The sequence below is a fragment of the Vulpes vulpes genome, chromosome 6 (genome assembly GCF_048418805.1).
Source record: "Vulpes vulpes isolate BD-2025 chromosome 6, VulVul3, whole genome shotgun sequence".
Classification (NCBI taxonomy): domain Eukaryota; kingdom Metazoa; phylum Chordata; class Mammalia; order Carnivora; family Canidae; genus Vulpes; species Vulpes vulpes.
This window is the reverse complement of record NC_132785.1, coordinates 93057491-93083480: the sequence shown is the minus strand read 5'-3', so window position 1 is coordinate 93083480 and position 25990 is coordinate 93057491. Positions and strand designations below refer to the sequence as shown.

Genomic DNA, 25990 nt, shown 5'->3' with positions numbered 1-25990 from the left:
TGGACAGACCAAGCTTTTGACAGGTGATTCATATTCCTTCCCAGCTTACTGAGGTTCGACTGACATAACATCGTGTAAGACGTACAACATGTTGATTTAATACACATATACTGCAAAAGGATTATTACCATAGCTGTAGCTCACACCTCCAGCATACCAGGTCATCACCACAACTTTTTGGGGGTGAGAATATAAGATTACTCCCTCTTTCCTGGTAGTCTCTTCCATAATAAAGTATTACTAACTATAATCACTATGCTGTACACTAGATCCCCAGCACTTACAACTAGATATTTGTGCCTTTCACCAACATCTCCCCATTTCTCTCACCTTCCAGATGATAACTATTGTTCTAGTCTCCGTTTCTAGTTTAGGTTTTTTAGATTTTACATATAAGTTATACCATATGCTATCTGTCTTTTGGACTTATTTCACTCAAGCCCCATCTATGTGGTCATAAATGTCAGGATGTCCCTTTTTTCATGGCCGAGTAATATTTTATAGCATGTATATGTGTGTGTGTGTATGTGTGTGTATTTTCTTTACTGATTCATCTATTGACAGGTAACTTTGGTTCTTTCCACATCTAGGCTATTGTGAATGGTGTTTCAGATAACATGGGAGTTCAGGTATCTCTTTGAAATCCTGTTTTCATTTCCTTTGCATATACACCCATAAATGGAATTGCTAGATCATATGATAGCTCTATTCTTAATTTTGAGAAACCTCCATATCGTTTTCCATAGTGGCTACACCAATTTACATTTCTACCAACAGTGCATAAGAGTTCCCTTTTCTCCACATCCTTGCAAACACTTATCTTTTTTGAGGATAGGCTTAAGGCTTAAGGTGGTAGGTCACTGTGGTTTTCATTGGCATTTCCCTGATGACTAGTGATGTCAAGCATCTTTTCATTGACCCATTGGCTATTTGGATACCTTCTTTGGAAAAGTGTCTATGCAGTATCTCTGTTCATTTTTAAATCAGCTTGTTTTCTGCTATAAGTTGTTTGAATTCTTTATGTATGTTGGATATTAACTCCTTAGAAATAATTTGCAAATATTTTCTCCCACTCTGTAGGTTGCCTTTTCATTTTGTTGATAGTTTCTTCTGCTGTACAGAGGCGTTTTAGTTATGTAATCCCACTTGTTTATTTCACTTTTGTTGCCTTTGCTTTTGGTGTCAAATTCAAGAAATCATCACCAAGACTGATGTAAAGAAGCTTACCACCCCTCCGTGTTTTCTACGAATTTTATGGTTCCAGGACTTCCATGTAAGTCTCAAATACATTTTGATTTTTGTGTATGGTTTAAGATAGTCTTATTCTCTTGCATGTGATTGTCCAATTTTTCCAATACCATTTATTGAAGAGAACATCTTTTCCCATTGATTATTCTTGGCTCCTTTGTCATAAATTGACAACATATGTGTGGGTTTATTCTTGGGCTCTCTACTCTGTTCCATTGGTCTAGGTGTCTGTTTTTTATGCCAAAACCATCCTGCTTTGATTGTTACAGTTTTGAAATATAGTTTAAAATCAATAAGCATAGTGCCTCCAGCTTTGTGCTTCCTCCTCATGATTGCCTTGGTTAGACTATTTTGTGGTTCCATCCAAGTTTCAGGTTTATTCTTTCTGTGAAAATGCCACTGGATTTTTAATAGGTATTCCTATTAAACTGAATCTGTAGATGGCAATGGGTCTGATTCATATTTAAATAACCAAAGGATCTCTGTGGAAGCACTCTAAAATCTAAGAAATGGTTTAATATAAACTAAAACAGTGAAGGTGGGGAAGTTTCCTCTGATGAGTGGTCTGTATTATTTAACATAGAAGGTGGTGGCATTTAGAGGAAAGGTATCTCCACCACGTTTCTTTAGTGCCAATTTTCATAAGTGAAAATGTCTCCACTGCTTTGAAAGCCTTTAGCTAAATTGCTGAAAGGTCTTTCACACAGTAATTCTGTTTTATGGCCATTAAAATGCCCGACTAGCTTCAGAGCTTCCTTAGTGAACAGATGCTTTTGAAAACTGCTTCGGCCTCAAACCAGCTGTGAGCGAGGGGAGAATGGATGATCCAAAAAACCATCACCCAAAAAAGAGAAATGGCACCTCAGGAGAATACTACATGTGGATGGTAAAGCACAGCTCTTTCCTGGTAGGAGCAGTGCTGGAGTGCTGATATCACCAAGCCCTACTAGAAAACAAGGCACTGGTGAAATGGTAAGAAACAAAGACACAGTGTGAAGACTGAGCCACAGGAGACTTAGCCGGGGGTAGATTTTATTCTGAGCAGGGGGTCCCCTTTTTACTAGGATGGTTACAGGGTATTTTTACAAGGACAGGTTATGAGGAATATCAGAAAGGAACACTGTTCCTTTTATAGACTATTTATTCCTGGCTTGCATGCATCCTTGAACCTGCATGGGTACCTGAAAATTTTGTATTGACTGGAGAAACTTGCATCAAGGAAAAACATTAATTATCATCCAGTTTATAGCTTCGGATTTACCCCTTTATCAGTGGGAAGTGAGCTCCCCTGCATTTTATGGCTGTCACCATACATAAGGGGCAGGGCTACATGAATTTTACATAGCCCCAAATTCTAACAACAGGACCAACACACAGTCCTCAGTTTCACATACATGAACGCCAAGATCTTAATGTCCTAATCCCTTATAATTCCCAACTGATTCCATTTTCAATGAGGAGAAAAGGAAGCTGGAAAGGCACGGGGGCCAGTCTATGAAAGACTTCATAAGCCATTCTCTGAAAATGGGGCCTGCTGCTGTGTATGATGGAGCTTTCAGCTGGGTGAGGTGAGGCACTGGTCAGACACCACATTATGGAAGACACAGCACTTATCACCTTAAAAAAGCATTTTGGCACTTCAGTGGCATCTAAGAGGTATGAAGAGTCTATGGCCTAGAGTAAAGGAAAAACTGTTAGGGCTTCATCCATCCATCCATTCAAGACCCACTGCAAACGTCAGCACCAGGGACTAGCAACAGAGATGGGAAGGAGGGGAGCATGGGGTCAATGTAGATGTACATTGTGCAGGCTCTTGGGGGAGGTGCCTAGGTATCAGAGGAAGGAAAAGTTAGGCATCATACCCAGGTTCTCATTTGGACTACAGGGTAGGTGGTGATAGACTAGAGTCAAAGACAGGAAGTTCAGAAGCAAGTAGGATGGAAGGAAGATGCTTCAGGAACAGAGGTACTACTCTAGTAGGGAGGGGCAGAGAGTCACTGGAGAAACGCTATCACCACGGGGGGAGTACTCATGGTCAGTACCCCACACTCCACACAATGCAAGGATCTTACATTCAGCTGTGGTTCTTGTAAGTGCTTTTACCACCTAAGAGTCCACAGTGTTCAGAAACCATGACTGCTTTACTAAGAAAAAAGAACAAGGTGGTAAAAAATTTAATTTCTCAAATCAAATTAAAATCCAGTAGAAATCTAATAATTAAGAACCTTAGGCTCAAGATAGCTGAGCAATTCTAGAAACGTCCTGTAACTCTAGGCCTCAGTTTTCCTCCTAGGAATAGTGTGACCAGGTAGTCCTAGAGTCTTCCTAATGTTATAGAAAAATGGTATCATAATCAGGGGGAAATTATATACTCTTTGGCAAAACAGGAAGCTGACTTGCCTTTTAAACTTATATATTAATTTGAAGTTTTAAATTGAAAAAGATATTTTGTTAAAATTTTAAATTTTAAGTTTTTGAAAATTCCCATTTTTTTATCAAAAGTGTATTTTTAAGACTCAGACTCAATAAGATGTTAAGAGAACATCTGTCATTAACACATTTGGGATTAATGAATGGTTTTTTTAAAAACCTATAAACCATACAATTCAATTGCATGTATCATCCAAGCAGCTATTCTGGGTATTTAAATTGTTTCAAGTCCCTTCTAGTATGTATAACTACATATTTGTTTACAACTCCATCTTTTTCCATTCTCAGATTGTAGAGAAATTTTTTTCCTCCACAAAAATCTCTCCTGCTCCTTCCCCCCATCTAAGCCCCTACTCTCCCCCCACCCTTGACCCACCCTGGCCCCCTACACTGCTTTTTTTATTCTATGGAATTAGCAACCACTGCCACAATCAAGGCTTTGGCAAGATGAATTTGTCTGTGTCAGATTAGATAATGGGTGAAATTTAAGGCAGGGGGGCTTCAGCTGACTAGAGTAACAGAAAAGAAACACATCCCTTCCAGCCCACACTTCTATCTGGAAGCCTTTCCACCATGCTCCATCCTGGGCTGGGGACAGAAGGTCTAAATGTGTTTCCAACCCGAGGAAGAGAGAGGCTTGGGACAGAGACCAGAACAGAGAGCAGTTCTTAATCTAGGCCAAAGATAGTCCGTGTGCAAAGCATCCCCCTCTACCTCCACCAAGCCCAATTTTACACAATGGTTTCTGCTAAGCAGCACACGATCACTGAAGGAAAGGGAACTTGTCAGAAGAGTGTTATGCACTCATCGCCTTGCTGCTGCCAGCCACAGCACCTGGCAATACAGCTTTTTAAAAAGAAATTAATTTGTTGAAACCCTTACTCAATTATGATTTCCCCCTAGGTCTCTATTCTGTGACCCAGTGAAAAAATAAGCAAAAAGAAAGATGTAATAGGATACCCAATGTTTTTATAAGCAGTATCAATAGCTATGGGTTAGCCTTTACTCAGCATTTGCAGCATGCCAGGTGCCATTCTAAATGCTAAGAACTTTACAGGTATTAACTCACTCACTCCAACCTAGAAGATGAATATTACTTTTCATCACTACAAGAGGAAAATAGCGTCACTGTCACATGGCCAAAGAAGAGCTGGGATGTCAGCTCTGGGACTCTCACTCCAGAGCCTGCACTCTGAATCATGTGACATATTGACCAGACTCAGGAGTCTAAATCCGTAGTCATCATTAGGGTCATCCCTCCTGCCAAAAGAACATTCAGCAATATCTGGAGACAGCTCTGGTGGTCACAACTGGGAGGAGGGGATGCTCTTACCATTAAGTGGCTAGAGGCCCGGGATACCGCTGAACATTCTACAATTCTACGGTGCTGCCTCATAAAAATGAATAATCAGACCATACTCTCAATAGGGCTGAAGTCAAGAAATCGTGATCTAGGGATCCCTGGGTGGCGCAGCGGTTTAGCGCCTGCCTTCGCCCCAGGGCGCAATCCTGGAGACCCGGGATCGAATCCCACGTCAGGCTCCCGGTGCATGGAGCCTGCTCCTCCCTCTGCCTGTGTCTCTGCCTCTCTCTCTCTCTCTGTGACTATCATAAAAAAAAAAAAAGGAATCGTGATCTAAAATTAGTATTCATAAACTTCTTAATCTTTCTCCCTTTTACCACTGTTTGCTTTGATTCAGTGTAAAGAATGAAGGACAAGAAACACAGAAAGTGGATGTGTTTCTACACACTAATAACAAAGTAGCAGAGAGAAATTAATAGATCTATTTACAATTGCTCCAAAAAGAACTCCCAGTAACAAACCTCACCAAAGAGGTAAAGAATCTGTACACTGAAAACTATAAAACACTGATGAAAGAAGTTGAAGATGGCACAAATGAAAAGATATTCTATGCTCACAGATGGTAAGAATGTTAAAATGTCCACACTGCCCAAAGCAACCTACAGAATCAATGCAATCCCTGTCAAAATACCTGTATTTTTTCAAGAACTGGAATACTATAGCTTATACGGAATCACAGAAGATCCCATATATCCAAAGCAATCTTAAGAAGAACAAAGCTGGAGAGCTCACAAGCCCAGATTTCAAGATATATTACAAGACTGTAGTAACCAAAACAGTATAACACTGCACAAAAACAGGCACATAGATAACAGAAGAGACAGACCAGAAATAAGCCTACACGTACAGGTCAATTGATCTACAACAAAGGAGGCAAGAACATACAGTGGGGGAAGAGACCATCTCTTCAATAAATGGTGCTGGGGAAATAGGGATAGCAATATGCAAAAAAAAAAAACAAAACAAAACCAAAAAAGGAATCATTTTCTCATAAAATACATGATAAACTCAAAATCGATTAAAGATCTAAATATAAGGCATGAAACCTTACAAATCCTAGAAAAAAAAACATATGGCACCAATCTTTAACATATGCCTTAGCAACATTTTTCTAAGTAGGTCTCCCTAAGGCAAGGGAAACAAAAGCAAAAATAAACCACTGGGACTACACACACACACACACACAAGCTTTGTACAGCAAAGGAAACCATCAACAAAACAAAAAAGCAACCTACTGCATTGTAGAAGATATTTGCAGATGGTATATCCAAAAAAGAGTGAATACCCAAAACATATAAAGAACTTTTACAACTCAACACCAAAAACACAACCTGATTAAAAAATGAGCAGAGGACCTGAACATTCTTCCGAACAAGACCTGTAGATGGCAAACAAGCAAAAACCTGTTCAACATCACTAATCAGAGAAATGCAAAATCAAAACTCAATAAGGTATCATCTTACACCTGTCAGAATGGCTAAAATCAGAAACATAAGAAACAAGTGTTGGCGAGGATGTGGAGAAAAAAGGAACCCTCTTGCACTGTCGGTGGGAATGGAAATTGGCACAGTCACTGTGGAAAATGGTATGGGGGTCCTTTAAAAAACTAACAAAATTACCATATGATCTAGTAATGCATGCCTATGAGGCATTTACCCAAATAAAACAAGAACACTAATTCAAAGAGATATAGGTGTCCCTATATTTATTCCAGCATTATTTACAATAACCAAGATATGGAAACAACTTAGGTCTCCATTGATAGATGAATGGATACATAACGTGGTGTGCGTATATACATGCTCATATAATGGAATATTACTTGGCCATGAAAAAGAATGAGATCTTGCCATTTGTGACAAGATGGATGGACTTAGATAGTATTATGCTATGTCAATACGAGAAAGACAAATATCATGATTTCATTTATATGTGAAATCTAAAAAACAAAAAAAAAGGCAAAAACAGATCCATAAATACAAAGAACTGATGAGTTGTCAGAGAGGAAGGGGCTGGGAAATGGGCAAAATGAGTGAAGGTGAGTCGGAGATATACATTTCCAGTTATGGAATGAATAAGTCATGGGAATAAAAAATAAAGCATAAGAAATACAGTCTATGATACTGTAATAATGATGTAATGGGGCAGATGGTAGTTATATTTGTGATGGACATAGCATAAGGCATAAATTTATCGACTATGTTGTACACCTGAAACTAAAGTGACATTGTGACTATACTTCAATTAAAAAAAAATCTTTTTCCAACAAACACCAACTTAGAGTTACTAAATTGATATAAAATCAAAAAATTTCATCTTCCTGCTCTGATGTATGCACAACACAAAATTCCCTTTCATAAATATTTTTAACAAGAAACACACAGAACTAGAAATACATCAGCATAATAAAGAACTAAGTGGAAAAAAATCAGTAAATTGGTATTAAAACCTTTGTTCAATGTTTCAAGAGCAAACAAAAATCCTTTCCCCCACTAAACAAAAATAAACAGGCTATATTCTTTTAAAAGAAAGAAAGAAGAGAAAGCAACCAGATTCAGAGCTTATTAAAAAAACAAAACCTGATTTTGTATCACAGCTCAAGTAGAACTGTTCTCAATATTACATTTTGGGTTGCCAAATTTTGAAGGTTACAGTGGGGTAGTGACTCCAAGGGGAATTCATGTTGCTTGTCTAATCTCACAGGCATGGAAGGGGGCAGAGGCAGAGAGAGAAGGTCCTCCTGGGACCAGCAACACCCCTCAGAAGGGCAGCCTCTCTGTGATAAATGTGAAAATGGAGGAGACTCTGGGATGCAGGCCCTATGTTACAATGGGTATGTCTTGGTTTGTTTTTGTTTTTTGAGAGAAAAACAACACACCACAACATTAAAAATTTAGCATTAACTTAAGAGTTCTTCACCAAAATACCCAATTCTAAAAGATCATTACTGCTTCAGCAGGCCAACCAATTTTCAAACTGAGGATACATTTTTTACTTGTATAATAGATAGCTATGTTTTCAACTGCTGCAAGCTCTAAATGTGGACGTTGGTAGCTATTCTGTTTATTTTGATTTCACATCTGAAAGTGAAACAGTTAACCTAAAAAAACTCTTTCATTTACAAAAACAACTGATATTTTACTGTGATTAACATTTTAATGCACACTGAGTAAGAGAATATTCATATAACAGAATACTATATAGCAGTGAACAAACATATCTAATATGGGATATTTCATTCACAAACATAATTCTAATGAAAGAAACCAAAAGTGTGCCCACTATAGATCCTATTTATATAAAATATAACAATCAGGGCAGCCCAGGTGGCTCAGCGGTTTAGCGCCACCTTCAGACCAGGGCCAGACCCAGGATCGAGTCCCACATCGGGCTCCCTGCATGGACCCTGCTTCTCCCTCTGCCTGTGTCTCTGCCTCTCTTTGTATCTCTCATAAATAAATAAAATCTTTTTTAAAAAAAAATTAAAAGTCACATTCTTGGATTTATTATACGGGATTGTAGAGTAAAATAATTTTTTGTAAGTGTTGGGGGAAAAATCCTGATATTCGTGTTAGTGTCGAGCAGGCACCATGGAAAGACTTAAAAGGGGTTTTCTAATCTAAACCATTCATGTGAAACAAAGATTTAACTCTACGTTGAAAAAATACAAAATTACTCCTTTGTTCAAAAAGCAAAGAATGAAATGAATGTTGGCAGTCTGAAGATTGCATGAGGAACCAAAATGGATTCGGGACAGATGCATTTTGACATAAGGATGGCTTATCAAAATGTTCTAATTGATAAGTTTTCTGGTAAGGAAATAGACTAGTCTTCAAAGTTAGTCAGGTCAAAATTCAAAAACTATTCATTAAAACTTTGTGACTGAGATCTAAAGAAAATATAAATTTAAAATTGTAAGTTTACAGAGAAAAGCTATATTCAAAATCACAAAGCTGCAGAGTTTTCTTTGATGTATCAGTGCATTTTTTAATGGTATACAGATTATGTGCAGTACACTGTTTAGTCTTCCCAACCCAGTGATATAGAAGTTATTTTTATTTAAATTCAATTTGCCAACATATAGTATAATACCTGGTGCTAATCTCATCACGTGCCCTTCTTAGTGCCTGTCACCCAGTTACCCCAGCCCCCACCCACCTCCCTTTCTGCAACCCTTTGTTTCCCAAAGTTAGGGATCTTTCATAGTTTGTCTTTGTCCTTAATTTTTCCCCACTCAGTTTCTCTCCTTTCCCTTATAGTCCTTCTCACTATTTCTTATATTCCATATATGGGTAAGACCATATAATTGTCTTTCTACAATTGACTTATTTCACCCAGCATAATACCCTCCAGTTCCATCCACATCAATGTAAATGGTAGTTACTTATCCTTTCTGATGGCTGAGTAATATTCCTGTGTGTGTGTGTGTGTTTGTGTGTGTGTATACATCTTCGTTATTCATTCATCTGTTGAGAACATCATAGCTCCTTTCACATAGCAGCAATTGTGGACATTGCTGCTATCAACATTGGGGTGCAGGGGTCCCATCATTTTACTACATCTGTATCTTTGGGATAAGTACCCAGTAGTGCAATTGCTGGGTTGTAGGGTAGCTTATTTTTAACTTCTTGAGGAACCTCCACACTGTTTTCCAGAGTGGCTGTACCAGTTCACATTCCCACCAACAATGCAAGAGGAGTCAGTCCCCTTTCTCCATATCCTCGTCAACATTTGTTGTTTCCTGCCTTGTTAATTTTAGCCGTTCTTACCAATGTAAAGTGGTATCTTATTGTGGTTTTGATTTTTATTTCCTCGATGGCAAGTGATGTGGAGCATTTTTTCATGTGCTTGTTGGCCATGTGTAGGTCTTCTTTGGAGAAAGGTCTGTTTATGTCTTCTGCCCATTTCTTTTTTTTTTTTTTTTCTTCTGCCCATTTCTTGACTGGATTGTTTGTTTCTTGGGTGTTGAGTTCAGTAAGTTCTTTATAGATCTTGGATACTACCCCCTTAATCTGATATGTCGTTTGCAAATATCTTCTCCCATTCTGTAGGTTGACTTTTAGTTTTGTTGACTATTTCCTATACTGTGCAGAAGCTTTTTATCTTGATGAAGTCCCAATAGTTTATTACTGTTTTGTTTCTCTTGCCTTCATCATTGTGTCTTGTTAAGAAGTTTGTGGCTAAGTTCATAAAGATTGTTGCCTGTGTTCTCCTCTAGGATTTTGATGGAATCTAGTCTCACATTTAGATCTTTCAATCATTTTGAGTTTATCTTTGTGTATGGTGTGAGAGAATAGTCCAGTTTCATTCTTCTGCATGTGGCTGTCCAATTTTCCCAACACCATTTATCAGTACATTTTAAGTAAGGCTTTTTTAATATAATCAAATTGCCAATAATTTACTCTGGATGTTAGGTGTCAATTATATGCTAAGCCCATTTATATCTTCTAACAGACAGTTAATACTTCCCAGAGAAACCAATCACTAATAGGAGCTCACATTCATCAATTGCCACCATGTACTAGCTATGTGTGATACATTCCCAAGTATTTCCTTTCATGAGCCATGCATGACCTGGAGGCACACTGCACTACCATTTGCAAATCTTTGATGCCTCTCTCTGCCAAAGGATTATGCAACCCAACCTTTGAACTCAGTCAGAAGACTTGTTTTAGCCAATGATATACAAGTATGTCACCTCTAGGCAGATGTTGTAAAAGCTGTATTCTCTTACCTCTTCCCACAATCTTTGAAATAGAAGTCAAGATGTACTCTCTATCTAGATCCCTGAATTCCCATTATGAACCCTGCTCCTGTGCTAGCATCCACAATGGACATGAAACACAAATAATAAATATGCTGTGCTGCCATAAACCCACGGAGATTCAGGAGTTGTTTATTACTGCAGGATAAGTTGGCCTATATGGACATAAATCTGTTTTATAAAAAATTGGAATGTGAGAAAAGTATTTTGCCCGAATCTACAGATAGTAAATGGGGAAAATTGGGAATTTAGGAAGTTGAAACTCTAAGACCCACACTTTCATTCCATTCTTATTTTTATAATTTATAAAACTTATTAATGGGGCGCCTGGCTGGTTTGGTCGGAGGAGCGTGTGACTCTTGATCTCAGGGTCATGGGTTTAAGCCTCACGTTGGGTATAGAGATTCCTTAAATGAATAAACTAAAAAAAACAAACAATTTTTTCCCTTAAACTCTCAAATATGTGATTCCTTAGACTGGAAGGAAAAAAAGATCAGAAATTAACACAAGTTTTTATACAGAGCAAGTTATCACATTATTTATAATAGAAAAAATTTAGAAACGATTTTTAATTTACTAAATGTGCCTGAAATCTAAACAGACCTGGGGACGTGGGCTTGCAGAAGACCAACACATTAGTTACTGACCCATTAGAACAACCAGCTGTCCCACCCTATGCCCAAGGCAGGCCACAGCATTTGGCTACTCATTCTGCAACCTGGGCTGGGCACTGGGAATAGGACAGATCTGTCTTCCAGGGACTTACTTTCCTAGCATGACAAGACAGTACACCAGCAACTTTTTAACAGTGTAGAGCACTTGTGGGGACACACACACACACACACACACACACATTTTGAACTTTAGTAGGAGTTCACAAAAGGACTTTTTCACTAGGAGAGAGGAATATCAGAGAGTTCCTAGGTAAAAGGACATCTAGGCCATATTTTAGAGGATGGTGGGAGTATAGGTTAGTATTCAAGGTTAGAGTACATTCTAAGAGATGAGAATATCAAAGGAGCAGGGGAGGGAAAATATGGCCACCCAGGGAATTTAACTGGAATGTCAGGACTATGTGGACACTAGTGTCACATTCCCTCTGCCATGTGAGAGAATACAGAGCCAGTTTCACAGGGCTCACCTGGCAGCAAAATAAGGATGAAGAACAAAGCAAGAATGAGCTTATCTATCTATCAGAGAGCTCCTGCGGCCAGGCTCCACTAAGCTCCCTTTAACTCAACTTCGGTAAGGAAAAAAAAAACACACCAAAGTTTCTGGAAACCGCTTATTCATACCTCACCCCGATGTGGGTGTGATCAATAAAGAACTTGTAAGTAGGTTTCTCTGTCAGTCAGCAGCCTAGGACTTCAAAGGGGCTGAAGTACTTTTTCACAAAAGAGGTCAACAGCACACTTCAGCGTGAAAGGCAAAGGTGTAACAAAAGACGCCACCAGCAAATTGAAGACAGTGGATGATACCTCCGTGACCCTCCCTCCAAGGTCATGACTGCTCTTCAGCTGCACAGAATTTATTTTGATGTAGTTTCCACTACGTGCTGTTGTAAGTACCACTTCAAACAGACCAGCTATTAAATGTAAGCTTCCATTTCTGTGCCTTTTGTAGAGGGCTCTCTCTCCAGAGAGCTGGATCCCACACTGGATAGCTTATCCTAACAGTGCTAATAATCGTTAAGTTGACAAAGCAACTTCCACTTTTACTACCAAATGTCATCTTCATTCATTTTTTCATTACAGCATTCCTAGTTTAGAAGTAAATGGACTTTCCAAGCCGCACTCCTGGCAGGTAAAAGGATCAGGAGCAAATATCCAGCTTGGTTCCTGTCCTTCAGTGCCCTCTCCACCTGCTCCCTACAGCAACAGCCTAATAGTCTCTCGTCCTGGGCACCACATCCGGCTGCGTGACCCGACACCACTTATTGGGCTTCTCAGAGCTGCAAGTCCCTCGTGTGTAAAATGAAGAGTCAGAAGGCAGAAGGTTCCTTCCAACTTCCACATTCCAGGTTTCTAAAAAGGAATGCTACAGGCAAAAGATGCTCTTCCTCCAGGGAAAGACGGGATGAGCAGAAGTGCCCGAATCAGTCATAATTCAAATAAGTCTGAGTAATAGCATAATTATAAGGATAAACACAAGTATTCTCCCACACTGGCATGTTAAAAGCAACTCTTTAATAAAAGTGTGCTTTAAGGACAACACAAATTAAATATGATTTTTCCAACTAATACATGAATCAAGTCAATAGTAAAATTATTATATGTCAGTAAAGCAGATAATTACACTGATAATTAAGTTATTGAGTGCCGGAGTCAAGCTTTCCAACAAGCCCTTCCAACACCGTGGATCCAAGAGAACTAAAGAAAAGAAACAAAACCCTCTCTTCGGGCAGCCCGGGTAGCTCAGCCATTTAGCACCTGCCTTCAGCCCAGGGCCTGATCCCGGAGACCTGGGATCGAGTCCCACATCAGGCTCCCTGCATGGAGCCTGCTTCTCCCTCTGCTTGTGTGTGTGTCTCTCTCTCTGTGTCTCTCATGAATAAATTTAAAAAAAAAAAAAAAACCCTCTCTTCTTGCCTCCCAGTGCCAGGAGGGCTTCCCCAGCTTTTCATTTCTCCCAATACAAGGTCAAGGGCTTCTCAGTAAAACATGGTATTTTGTATTTAATTTCCCACAGTAGTATATACTAGTTTTCTCGTGCTACTGTCACAAATTACCACAAAACTTAGCAGCTCCACAGATCTGTTATCTCAGGACCTGCTGGATCACATGCTTGGCCGGTTTCTCTGCTGAGCCCCAGGAGGCTGAAATCAAGGGGACAGTCTAGGGAAGAAGGTTTCCAGGGATAGTCAGGTTGTTAGCAGAACAGAGTTCCATGTGACGACAGGGCAGAGGTCCTGGTTTCCTTGCTACTGCCAGAGCCATTCTCGGCTTCTAGAGGCAGCCTGAGATCCTTGGTTCGGAGCCCCTGGCTCTAATTTCAAAGCAACAAATAGCAGGTAGAGTCCCACTCACGCTTCAAACTTTCCTACCTTTCCTTCTGCACATTCTCGCGAGTCTGCTTCCTTCTTCTTCCACTGTTAAGGACTCTTGTGATTATCTTGGAGTAATGGCGTGGCCCCCGTGGAACCCTCCTGTTTTAAGTTCCATGACTTCAGTTCCATCTGCAAAGTCCCCTCTGCCATGTGAGTGAGCGTAGTCACAGGTCCCAGACATTAAGGCAGGGGCATCTTTGGTGGGGAGGGAGTATCATGCTGCCAACCACATCATAAGTATGTAAAAGACAAATATCTTCTGGGAGGAAACAGTAATTCTTCTGCCCATTCCATGCAGCAGAGACAGATTAAATATCGATGAATAGGAAAGACAACAGCAACGACCTTGTGATTATTTTGTAGGCACACCCCCCCCACACACACACCATTCATTGTTAGTGCTTGATGATGAAAATATATATTAGAAGAATAAGAGAAAACAAAAATGTTAGTGCCCACCTGCATTAATAGCAGAGACTAAGAAAAATGTGATGTTTTGAATCAACTTCAGATTTCTGGGATTATTTAGTGTGAATCATACCTCAAAGTTTAATCTTAAGAATACTATAAAGTATCTTAAAACCTACCTTAAAGCCTCTCACACAAATCTGAATGGGGGAATGGCGATAAACAATCACTGTTTAAGATCTTCAACCAGTATAAGTCAAACTGTCTAGCTTAAACACAGCAGTAGAGATGTCAACATTTAGGGGATTTGAAAGAAAGTGTCCTTACAGAAGAAAGGCTACTGTTTACTTTGTGAAAAGAAGTCAAAACTAAAACAAAAACGGGGAAAGAACAGCTCACAAATTACCAAACTTACACTATTTGCAATGGCAAAACCATCAAAAACCTTAGAAAACCATAAAACTACTGGTTGGCCAAAATTTATAGAAATATAGTAGTTAATAACCAATTCTGGATGTTAAAGCTCCTATGATATAAATCATAAAATGAGATAAACACCTCAATAGATTTGTAAAGATTATTCATGTTAGGAGTGCTAATATTTAACAATCAGAATTATAATAAGTATAAGGAGTCAAAAATTGTAAAACATTCCATGGTCTGAATAACATGAGCTATAAATAATATAAAACTGTCCTCAAATGATGCTGCAAGTTAGAGTGCCAATCATTCACCAGACCGTGCTAATATATTTCCAAGTCATACGTTAATCATTAGATACTAATGGTATGATCCTTTACTTGACGTCACGATTACAACTAAGCAATGTCCGAGCTAGTATTTCATATGACAAACCAAAGTCTTCCAATAACTTCCCCCATTTAATTGAGAGCCAATGAATAAATGGAGTCTTGATATAGAGATGTTCCTGTAACATAATATTGCTCATGGTAAACCTACTACTACCTTTGGTTGAACAAGTATCCATTAAGTTTAATATTTTTCTAGTCCCAATATAATGATTTTTATAGTCAGTATTTCTATTATTACCTAAGCCATGAAAACCACTTATTAGACTGCCCTATTCAATTATCTAGCTTACTTTTATAAAATTTTGTTCGCCTTTGATCTATGTGCTTTGAAAACATTAGTTGGTCAAATTCCAAAGATTAATTAATTAAAAGTTAGTTATATTCTTCAGATTCGATATTAAATAGGTATTTTCATGTAACTTGGATAATTTAATAGTTTTTCTCTAGGAATATTTTGCTGTATTTCAAATGGGTTTCTCTAATTATGCTCTGCTTCTCTGTCACAGTTTTCCATTTTTGATTTTATATATTCTATCACTCATTTGTCAAGTAAATCTATCCATTTTAATAACTGAAATTTTTTTCTTCTAAAACCAGAGAAATAAGAAAGGTTAGAATAGCATGTTATAAAGCCAAAGCTCTTAAAGTATTTAATCATCTAAATGCTATCTCAGTTTCTATTAAAGTGAATATTCAGGTCTTTGACTTCCAAACTGAGTTTGCATCAATAATGCCACAAGCTGCCCATCTCACTGAAACCATTTTTCTTGAGTGACAGTAAAGTTTAATATATTTCAGACTTTGTTCTGTCTAGCTCCATGAAATAAAAAACCATCACCTATCTTCAAAGTCTTGAATATTGTATTTTAAGCAAATTGTTAAATCATTTCTATGTGAAATGGCTGGGGCTTTGTCAATAATGACTGAAATTTTACTGCCCTGATTTATGAGCTTTCTATGAAGTTGTTCTATCATCTAATGTATGTTTTGTAACAATCAAGACTGTAACTCTAAACTGCCATGGTACATTCAGATAAGAGCTATTTTTTAAAGTCTCAATAAACACTAAATCATAAAATTATTTTAAACTATGCAGTATGTTGTTGGTATCTCAAATACTTTTTCCTCTGCTTTAGCAATACTTTTTGATAAAATGTTTTTCAAAGTGATTTCCTTTTTTTTTTTTTTGAAAATTAGGTTGATACTTTTTCCAGCTTTGAGATATATTTGACATATAACATTCAGTTTAAGACACACAGTATGTTAACTTGATACACTTCTATATTGCAAAATGGCTATCACCATTACCTTAGCAGATGCCTCCATAAGGTCACATAATTACCGTTTCCTTTTTGTGGTAAGAATGTTTCAAATCTACTTTTAACTTTCAGTATATAAGCCAGTTTTATTAACTATGATCACCATGCTGTACATAAGATCTTCAAACCTTATTCAAATTATAACTGGAGGTTTCTTAAGTATACATATACTTTGACCAGCATCTCCCCATATCCTCAATCCTTTGGCCCCTGGCACCATCATTTCAGTCAGTTTCTAGAGGTTCAGGTTTTTAGATTCCAGATTTAAATGATACATACTATTTATCTTTCTCTCTGACTTATTTCACTTAGCATAATCCCCTCAAGATCCATTTAGATTGTTGTAAATGGTAGGACGCCCTTTCTCACGGTTCAACAATATTACAGCGTATATACATATACAGTTGGCACTTCAACATAAGTTTGAACTGTGTGGGTTCACTCATACAGATTTTTTTTTAATATGGTACAGTACTGTAATTTCTCTTCCTTAGGATTTTAACTTTTTTTTTTCTCCAATTTACTTTTAAGAATATAGTATATAATACATATACAACTTGCGGTTCATTGACTGTTTATGTTATCAGTAAGGCTTCAAGTTAGCTGTAGGCTATTAGTAAAGTTTCAAGGGAGTCAAAATTTTTATGAAGATTTTCAAGTGTGGCTGGTGGTGGGAGCGGTTGGTACTCCTAACACCCATGTGGTTCAAGAGTCAACTATGTACCATATCTTTATAACCAAACTGCTGACAGACACTGGGTTGATCCCATATTGGCTACTGTACAGAGTGCCGCAATGAACATGAGAGTACAGGTATCTCTTTGAGATGCGGTTTTCATTTCCTTTGTTATATACTCAGAAGTGGGATAGCTGGATCATACTGGTAGTTCTATTTTTAGTTTGGAGGAACCTCTATACTGTTTTTTACAGGGACTGCACTAATTTACATTCAGTAAAGTTGCAAGATACAAAATCAGTACACAAAAATCAGTAACAAACTCAGAAATTAATTCTCATTCACAATTACAGGAGAAAGAATAAAATAGGAATATGTTTAACCAGGGAGGTAAAAGATATGTCCACTGAAAACTGTATGATATTCTAACAGTTTTGGGCGTCGTCTTTTGGGTTTCCTATATGTGATATTAGGTCATCTGCAAATAGACCCTTCCCAAATTTAGATGACTATTTCTTTTTCATGCCTAACTGCTCTGCCTAGAACTTCTAGTACTATATTGAACAAAAGTGGCCAGAGTGGGCATCCTGGTCTTGTTCCTGATTTTAGAGGAAAAGACTTAGTTTTTCAACATTGGCCATGAAGTTAGCTGTGGGCTTGTCACACATAGACTTTATTATGTTGAAGTACATTTCTTCTGTTCCCAGTTTACTGATGATTTTTTTAATCTGAAGTGGATGTTGAATTTTGAATGTTCTTCCTTAATCTGTTGAGATAATCATAGGATTCTTACTCTCATATTGTCAATGTAGTATATATCACACAGATTTGTAGATGCTGAATCATTCTCACATCCCAGGAATAAATCCCACTTGAGCATGGTGTAGGATTCTTTTATTGTGCTACTGAATTTGATTTGTTGATATTTTAAGAATTTTTACATTTATGTTCAATCGGGGATATTGGCACCTAATTTTCTTCTCTTGTATTTTCCTTGTCTGGTTTTGGTATCATGGTACCGCTGGCCTTATAAAAGGAGTTTGACATATTCCTTCCTCAATTTTTTGGAAGAATGTGAGAAGAACTTGTATTAACTCTCCTTTAAATGTCTGGTAGAATTTCTGGTCCTGTACTTTCAATTAGCAATTAAACCCCCAAACAACCTCCTTACTAGTAACTGGGGGGGCCTGCTGTTCAGAGTTTCAATTTCCTCATGATTTAGTCTCAGCAGGTTGTGTGTTTCTAGAAATTTATCCATTTCTTCTACATTAATCAATTTGTTGGCATATAACTGTTCACAGTTATCTCTTACGATCCTTTCTATTAGTGTGGTAGCAATTGTAATGTCTAATTTTGAGTCCTCTCTTCTTGGTGGGTCTAAAGACTTGTCTTTATCTCCTCAAAAAAACAGCTTTTAGTTTTGTTGATCTTTTCTACTGGCTTTTTTTTTTTTCTCCCTGTGTTTTTGCGTGGATCTTTGTTGTTTCTTCCCTTCTACTAACTCTGGGTTTAGTCTGTTGTTCCATTTCTAGTTCCCTGAGGTATAAAGTTAGGTCGTTTATATTTATATTTTGTTAAAAATCATTAAGATGGATTCCATTCTATAAATACAAATTATCTTAGGTTGGTATTTCTGTACAGTACCCAAAGATATTGTGGACTGCAGTTTATTACTAATTTTTTCTGATAGATTCAGAATATTCACATTTATGGCATCTAAAAGGATAAAACTTATCCAAACTTTGTTGCCCCTTTATAATAAAAGGAATTTCTTGAACTTACAAACATCAAAAACACCAGATACCAGGAACCCAAGAATTAGTCCATTAACAATGAAAGAAAACAAAGTTAACCTAAAAAAAAAGGCTATTTAAAAACTGCATTAAATAGTCTGAGTATAATAATAAACAGGACTCCAAAGCACAGAAGGCTACAGCTTTAGAATGTGCAGCAGACAGGCCACCCATTGCACCAAGACCCAGACTGGGCAGACAGTACTTCAAAAGCAGACCACAGTACAACCTACAAAATTAGCTTGAATGAATGAGTTTACACTGAAATTTATATTACCACTTCTCAGTTACTACTGAATTATGCATTGATAAAGAAGAGTGTCCATATCAACTAGGAGAGCCACTACAGTGGGAACAGCTCGAGGGCAGTCCTGGTTGCAACAATCCCACTAAACAGTTATAATTTCTCTCTAAACTGTCACTCCAAGACCACTGATATTTTCCATTCTGAAATATGCCAACTGGAACAAAGTGAGACTCAGTCACTTTTGAGAAGTAAAAATGCCCAAAAAAGGAGATTTCAATAAAGCACAGCCTAGAAGGGAAAACCATGATGAAGTGTTCTCCTCAGTGATGTTGCTAAATTTAAACCACGTTGCTACCAGAACAGTCACCATTGCCACCACCATCCTATTTACTGGTCAAGAGCAAAACAGTTGCCCCACAGCCTTAAAAGGAAATGAACAAACAAAAATAGACTTAAATTCTCAGTCCTGTTATGCCACGTCCACCACTTATCACTCTTCAAGGTTTCCTTTTAGACAAAAAACCCAAAGCTCTGTTCCAGATCTCCCTGCTAGCCTGGCTAATTCCTAACCCCTCACCTCGAAGCACACACATACCACACCCTCAGAGCACCTTCACCGTCTTCCCAATCCAAGCCCTCACCCCCTGTTCTCATAGCTCTGTTGTCCTCTCCTGCCCTGCATTTTTCACAACATGCAGTTAAGCACGTCTTTGCATGAGAACTGTTTGCCTCCTCACTAGATAATTTGTTCCAAGCAGACAAAGTTTGCACACTGCAGTATATCCAACCCCTAGCATGAGGCTTGGCCCCTAGTGCTAGATAAATAGTTGTTGAATAAACAAATGGTAAATAAACTGCTAAATGTTCAAGTCTATGAAACAACTGCCAAAAGTAAAAAGAGGTTTTACTTTAGGTTTTCTTTAAACACATTATATCATAAGTGTAATATCTGAGTATTACTATTTCAAGAGCAAATCACACATGAGTAGAGATGACACAAACTAAGATTACACAACAGTAGCACACAATTGCCATCCTCATCTGACTTTGCATGGACAATGGCAGGCATGAAGACTAAGATGCCCCATTTTCCAGCAAAGGGGTACACCTTGGTATGCTCCCAGGTTGTGGGGCAGAGGGAAGAAACAACATAGAATATGACCACTTGGCCTTCTGACTAACAATGGTAGCCACATCCACCTTCCTAGGTCTCCCATTTACAAGTCCAAAATTGAAGATGACCCTTTCATTACCCATATTGCAGAATCAGAAATTCCAGAGCAGAAAAACCACTGCTGATTCAGGTCCAACAGCTTTTGCCAAGTACATCACATAACCTGGCATTCTGACAGGAAATGGGGTGAGCAAAAATGGAGTAAAAACAAGCCAGCAGGGCCTGGGATGGGCCCAGAGGTGGGCACTCACAAAGAAGGGTGCCAACAGGTATCCGAGAAAGGGAATCCAGGGTGAAGTCAACATGTAACTGAAAAACCCGAGTGAGCTAACAACCATCCCAAGGACAGCCTAAAGGACTAAAGGTCTTTAGATAAGAAAGCCTATATAAGTAGAATGTACTGCAGACTATGGCCACTTTCAAGTGACAGTGAACTAAGATACACTAGACCAGTGGGAAAAGTGAAGTGACAGTCAAATTGGAAGAGTTCAAGTATTAGGACCCATGGATGCCAACATATGGTTTAACAAGGGTTGGGGGAAACAGATGGGGCAAGGTATGGAGTCACAAAAATATGCAGAAGAGTAGACTGCCCGTCAGGGAGGTCAAGAGAAGCAGGGGAAGAGGTGGCTTGTGCCAATAATGTAGGGTTAAAGAATGGACGGAAATGGAAACAGAACAAAATCATTTCTAGTTCCATAAACTGGAGAGATGGAAAAAAAAAAGATGAAAAAGACTATATCGATGAAAAAAAAGAAATCAGCATTCAGTTAAGGTGAGGCAGGAGGAGGAACATTTGAAGGAAAGGTTAAGTAAAATGTATATGAGACTTTGTCTGGGGTTCAACAGAGCAGGTGGCAGCAGGAGGGGCAGGGCACAGCTGACCCGGAGTGAGGAATCTGTGACCAAGGTGCTCGGTAGTATGGAAAACTGCAGGAGGTCCTCATGTACAGGTTCCAGGATGGGTAGGATGTGTAAGGGAAAGGCGGTAAGGGCTAGCTGACCAGCGCACAGGAAGTTTGTCTGGTCTACTCTTCCCCCTTAGTCATAGCTGATGGACCAGCCAGGCCTAGCACATTCCCTTTCCTGACCATTAAAAACCTCTAAGAGAAACAGAAGGGAGTTGGAGCCAAGTCACTTCACAACACCCTTTCAAGAATATCCACATTAACCCCTGCTGGTACTCTGGTTCTCTCTGAGCTGTTCTTACTATCTAACCTTTAATAATTTCTCCATTTTTGCTCTTTTTTTTCTTAAGCCAGAATCATTTGTTGCGTATAACCCTAAATATCTTGCCTGATTCAGCACAGTTCCTGTCTACAGCCAACTCATTCATTTTGTATAGGAAGAAACAAGAGGCCCCGAGAATATAGGTTTTTCCCAGCTTACAAAACTGAAAACCAATTTCCTGACTACTAGTCATGTAGACCATAAACACAGATTTAGACCAGAAGGTTTATAATTTAAACAACTTCAGGTAAAATCTAGGTATAAAAGGTTAAAGTTTTATAAAAAGCTAAAACTGGAGCCCATGGAGGTAGGTAATGAATCAGGGGAAAAGCCACTGATTTTCTGATAGTAGCTACAGGAAAGATGTATTTCAGATTCCAACCAGATTTCACATTGTATCACAACATGCAGCCTGAGTATTCAAAGGTTTCTGTAAAAAATGTTTTTAAATATTGGAAGGCATTGTGTCAATATAAAATCTAGGTTTATGGAAAGTAAAGGTAGAAAGCTAAAGGATGGAAAGATAAATGTCCATACACAGACAAATGTGACGACCAGGTCTGTAATATCAGAATATTTCTGGCACTTATCACATGCTTAAAAACTTTCATCTTGGTATTCTCCAAATACTTGTGGACTATAAAATATTTCTCCTACTTCCTTAACCTTCCAATATTGTTACTTCACTTCCCCTTTTCTCAGAATCTTTGCAAAGCTCATTTCCTTTGTTTTTCCTATTGAGCGTCCTTCCATTTCTAGAACTTACTTTATTTCCCTTTCTCCAGACAAAAACTTGGCTGCTCAATATTAATCTTTCCTGTTTCCTTGGTGTTTGATATTTTTGGATCTAACCATTTCCTCATTAATACAAGACAATCTTAATTGGTACATTCTAGCAAACTTTTTCCATGGTGCTGCTTCAGAAACAGCAACAGGAGTTTTGTTTTGTTTTTTTTTAATAGAAAACATTTACCAAGGTGATCTGTTTCTAAGACTGAATATAAATACCATGCATGCTTCCTTAAAGTTATTCATTTCTTTGAAACATGGGTTTTCAGTAAAAATGGGAATCAAGTCTTATTTATTCCAGATGGTCCAAACCCATTATGATAAACATGTATAGCCAATGCACCATATGAAATATTTCAGGTGAATATAATTTTTCTAGAAAAGGAAACTATGTTACATGTTAATTTAATTACAAAATTGTCATATCTAAATAAGTAGAACATATCAACCAGAATGGAAACTCAGGGTTTTTCCCCCTTTATATAATCAGAAAGTAAAGTAGTCATAAAAATTAACATTTTATATATTTCAAACCTATGAGAGGAAATATAGTAAACTTCTTGTGGCACTTAGCTCTGTTTACTTCCAATTTTTCCAATAATTACCCAAATTCAATTCCATGTACATAGAGATTATGTGAAAATGACTACTCAATAAATAGAAGGAAGATAACAAATCTTAATGAGGTTTATACTAAGACTTAATACCAAAACCCTTTAGGATAAAGAACATCATTTATCTTTCTACCACAACTGTTCTAAATTGACACATATTGGTTCCACTATATTCCAAGCAGTGGTCCATCATGGCCAGCAGGGGCTGGAGGGGAGGGTCTGCCCACACCACCACTCAGGGGACATGTGGCAATGTCCAGAGATCTGTTTGGTTGCCCGAACAACAGTGGCAGCTGGGGGGTGGGGATGATGTGCTACTGGCATCTAGGGGGTCAAAGCCAGGGATGCAGCTAAACACACAAAGCCCGGAACAACCCTTCACAACCAAAAACTATACGGCCCCAATGATCAAGAAACTTTCCCGCCAAGAAGAAAAGAAAAGAGGCTGAAAGAAAAGAGCAGCCAAGACAAGTAAGCACGAGTCACCAATTGCCAAGGACTTCCCCATGCTGCAGGAGCCACCTACCTTGGACGCCTGCGGCGTGGAGATCACATGGACCGTGCTGGGTTTGACTCCATTCGCCTTTGGCCGCTTATAAAGAGCAAATCTGCTTTTCCTCCGGCCTCGGTCTCCATTAGGTAAAGCACCATTGTACCTACAAACAAAGATGAAAATTCATTTATTTGTAGATTTTTAAGGTTTTAAAAAAATAAGATGGAATGAGGGAAAAGACAGGGATGGTCACAAGAAATTGCCCACTAAACACCCCTTGTAGAAGAAACGGACTACAAAACAGGCTTTAGCTGTAATGAAATTCAAATCATTTCCAGAAACTTAATTTAAGAGTGATGTACAAAGTAATTATAGGTTTCCTATTCTATAAAGTCAGACTCTTCAAATCTTTCTGGAAAGAGACAGTATAAATAAGCAAATGAGAATTCTGCAGAGGCTGTATTAGTGCTGGCTCAATTTAGCAAGCGTTGTTCTAATGGACCCCAGAGAAACACTCAAGAAATATTTTTAAATGAACTAGTTAGAAAATAGCATACTAATTAAACCTCATCTCTCACTCCCAAATCATGTTAATGTCTTTAGGATCTTTATTTGTAAGAAGACCAAATTTAGTTACTTGCAGTCTTAAAAGTTCTGAATTCTCCACATTCATTCTCATTTCTATTTGAACCTTTAAACTGTCAGGTGAGCAAAAATCCCTAGTGAAAATTAAACCTAAAATAGGACTTCACAAGAAGGTTGCCCAGAGAGAGACCCAGAAGTAAAAAAGAGGAGTTTTAGTCCAGACTGTGAAATAACTTAAAAAGTCATCTGGAAAACAATGTCCTTACACAGATTTCCCACATTAGTATCTTAAGCTAATACCAGTGTTTAAAAGGAATGCAGGACTACAGTTAGTGTTTCTGTTTTCAATTGTATTTCTAACTCTGGATTAATGGGTCCCTGTATGTTCTGACCAATGTCTCTTGTTGCCATACTCACAGGACTGTTCTCTATCCCCTTCCTAGGAGAAGTTCTTTTAAAGAGAACAAGGAGAAGGGAGGGGAATCTTTTATTTTTTTTTATTTTTTATTTTTTTTTTTTTGAGGGGAATCTTTTAAATTGTGCATAAATAGGACAGCTCCCTCAGAACACCAAAGTCCACATCTGGTGACTGGTTCCTCTCCTGAAAGTCTTGCTCTGCCTCTGGTTGAGTCACACCCAGAACATGGTGTCCAGTATGGCCTGCAAGGGGGCCCAGAGGCTCATGAACAGTAAAAGTCAGAACAAAGGGATTTTTTGTTTTATAATTTGGTAGCTACAGTTTGGCAATGGATTTAAATTATCACTTGAAGTTATTCCTGCTGTGTTTTTAATCTGTTCCCATTTCCATCACAAAAGAACATCAACTAAATAAAAGTGTCTCTAGAATACAGAGATGATTTATTTCAAGTCTCCTTTTTCTGAGGCAAGATCAAAACAGGCACTGTTTTCTTACGCATATTTGTGAGCGCTACTATAATGAACGTAGCCATGAGTAAACCACCATCATAAACCCACTTTGTCTTAATATATTCCCAGATCACTTAAATCAAGATGAACATCCTGTATTAAGAGAAACATATGTAAATCAATTAAAGCTAGGACTCTCAACAATTCAGAGGAACATTTTCACTGCTGAGGCCTAGAGGCAAACAGTACAAGATCCGGCAGGGTTTCCTGTGCCTCTCCCATCTACCCGGCTCCCTGCTGCATCTTTCAACTACATGCTGCTGGTTGATAAGATCTAATCCACTAGAGTGAATCAGAAGCTTTTTAGGGATCCACTCCCAACTACACTCCCTTCTCGGGAACCCATCTCATAACTCCCTCAGGTAAGCCCCAGCACCACGTGTGAATGAAATGGCCAGGCCAGCACCCTCCAAATCACACTGGAGCTGAGTGGCTGGAGGTGGACATCTGGCCCACAGGGGCCAAAGACATGCTCATCGCAGAAAACACAAAATTGGGACTGAGAGAAAAGCAGCCAGTCTCTGTAAATGGCCAGAGCCGTGTAAGTGCACCAACTGTGGGGATGTCACAACCTGTTAGGTGATGAAGCAGCAGAGAAGTGAGGAATGAAGCAGATGAGCAGAGACAAGCCATAAGAAAGGAACAGGATCCTTAGGGCTTCTCTTGGTCCAGTTGTATGCTGACCCTTGTTCATGAAATCCTGTTTGGTTTCAGCTAGCTCAAGTTGCTTTCTGCTACCTAAGACCCCAAAGTCCTATCTAATATAAAGGGGAGGGATCCACAAAAACTAGTGTCACCTTAACATTTGCAAAACTTGTTAAGTTGCCTGAGCACAGAAGCAGATGTTAAGGATAAGCAAACAATATGTCAGTCTACATACCCACTACCTACTTGCTCAATACAGCTAAACAATGATCAGTGAAAAATCTTATTGGAAATAATTAAGGTAACAGTGGAAAAAACAGTGTCACAATGAGTCAAGTTTCTAATTAGGTTAAGCTACATGGTCATTCATTCAATATTAATAATGCCAAGTACTAGAGCTACAGTGATGAGTATCAGCTTCCTGGCT

At 38.4% G+C, this 25990-nt stretch overlaps 1 protein-coding gene across 1 annotated transcript in view; it reads right to left on the bottom strand.

Moving 5' to 3' along the window:
• Positions 1-25990, bottom strand: part of PELI2 (pellino E3 ubiquitin protein ligase family member 2) — a 183069-nt gene that overhangs the window by 105860 nt on the left and 51219 nt on the right. The window contains exon 2 of the mRNA XM_026000634.2: positions 23440-23569. Within this exon, the coding sequence (XP_025856419.1) occupies positions 23440-23569 (130 nt within the window). The remainder of the gene's footprint in view (positions 1-23439; positions 23570-25990) is intronic.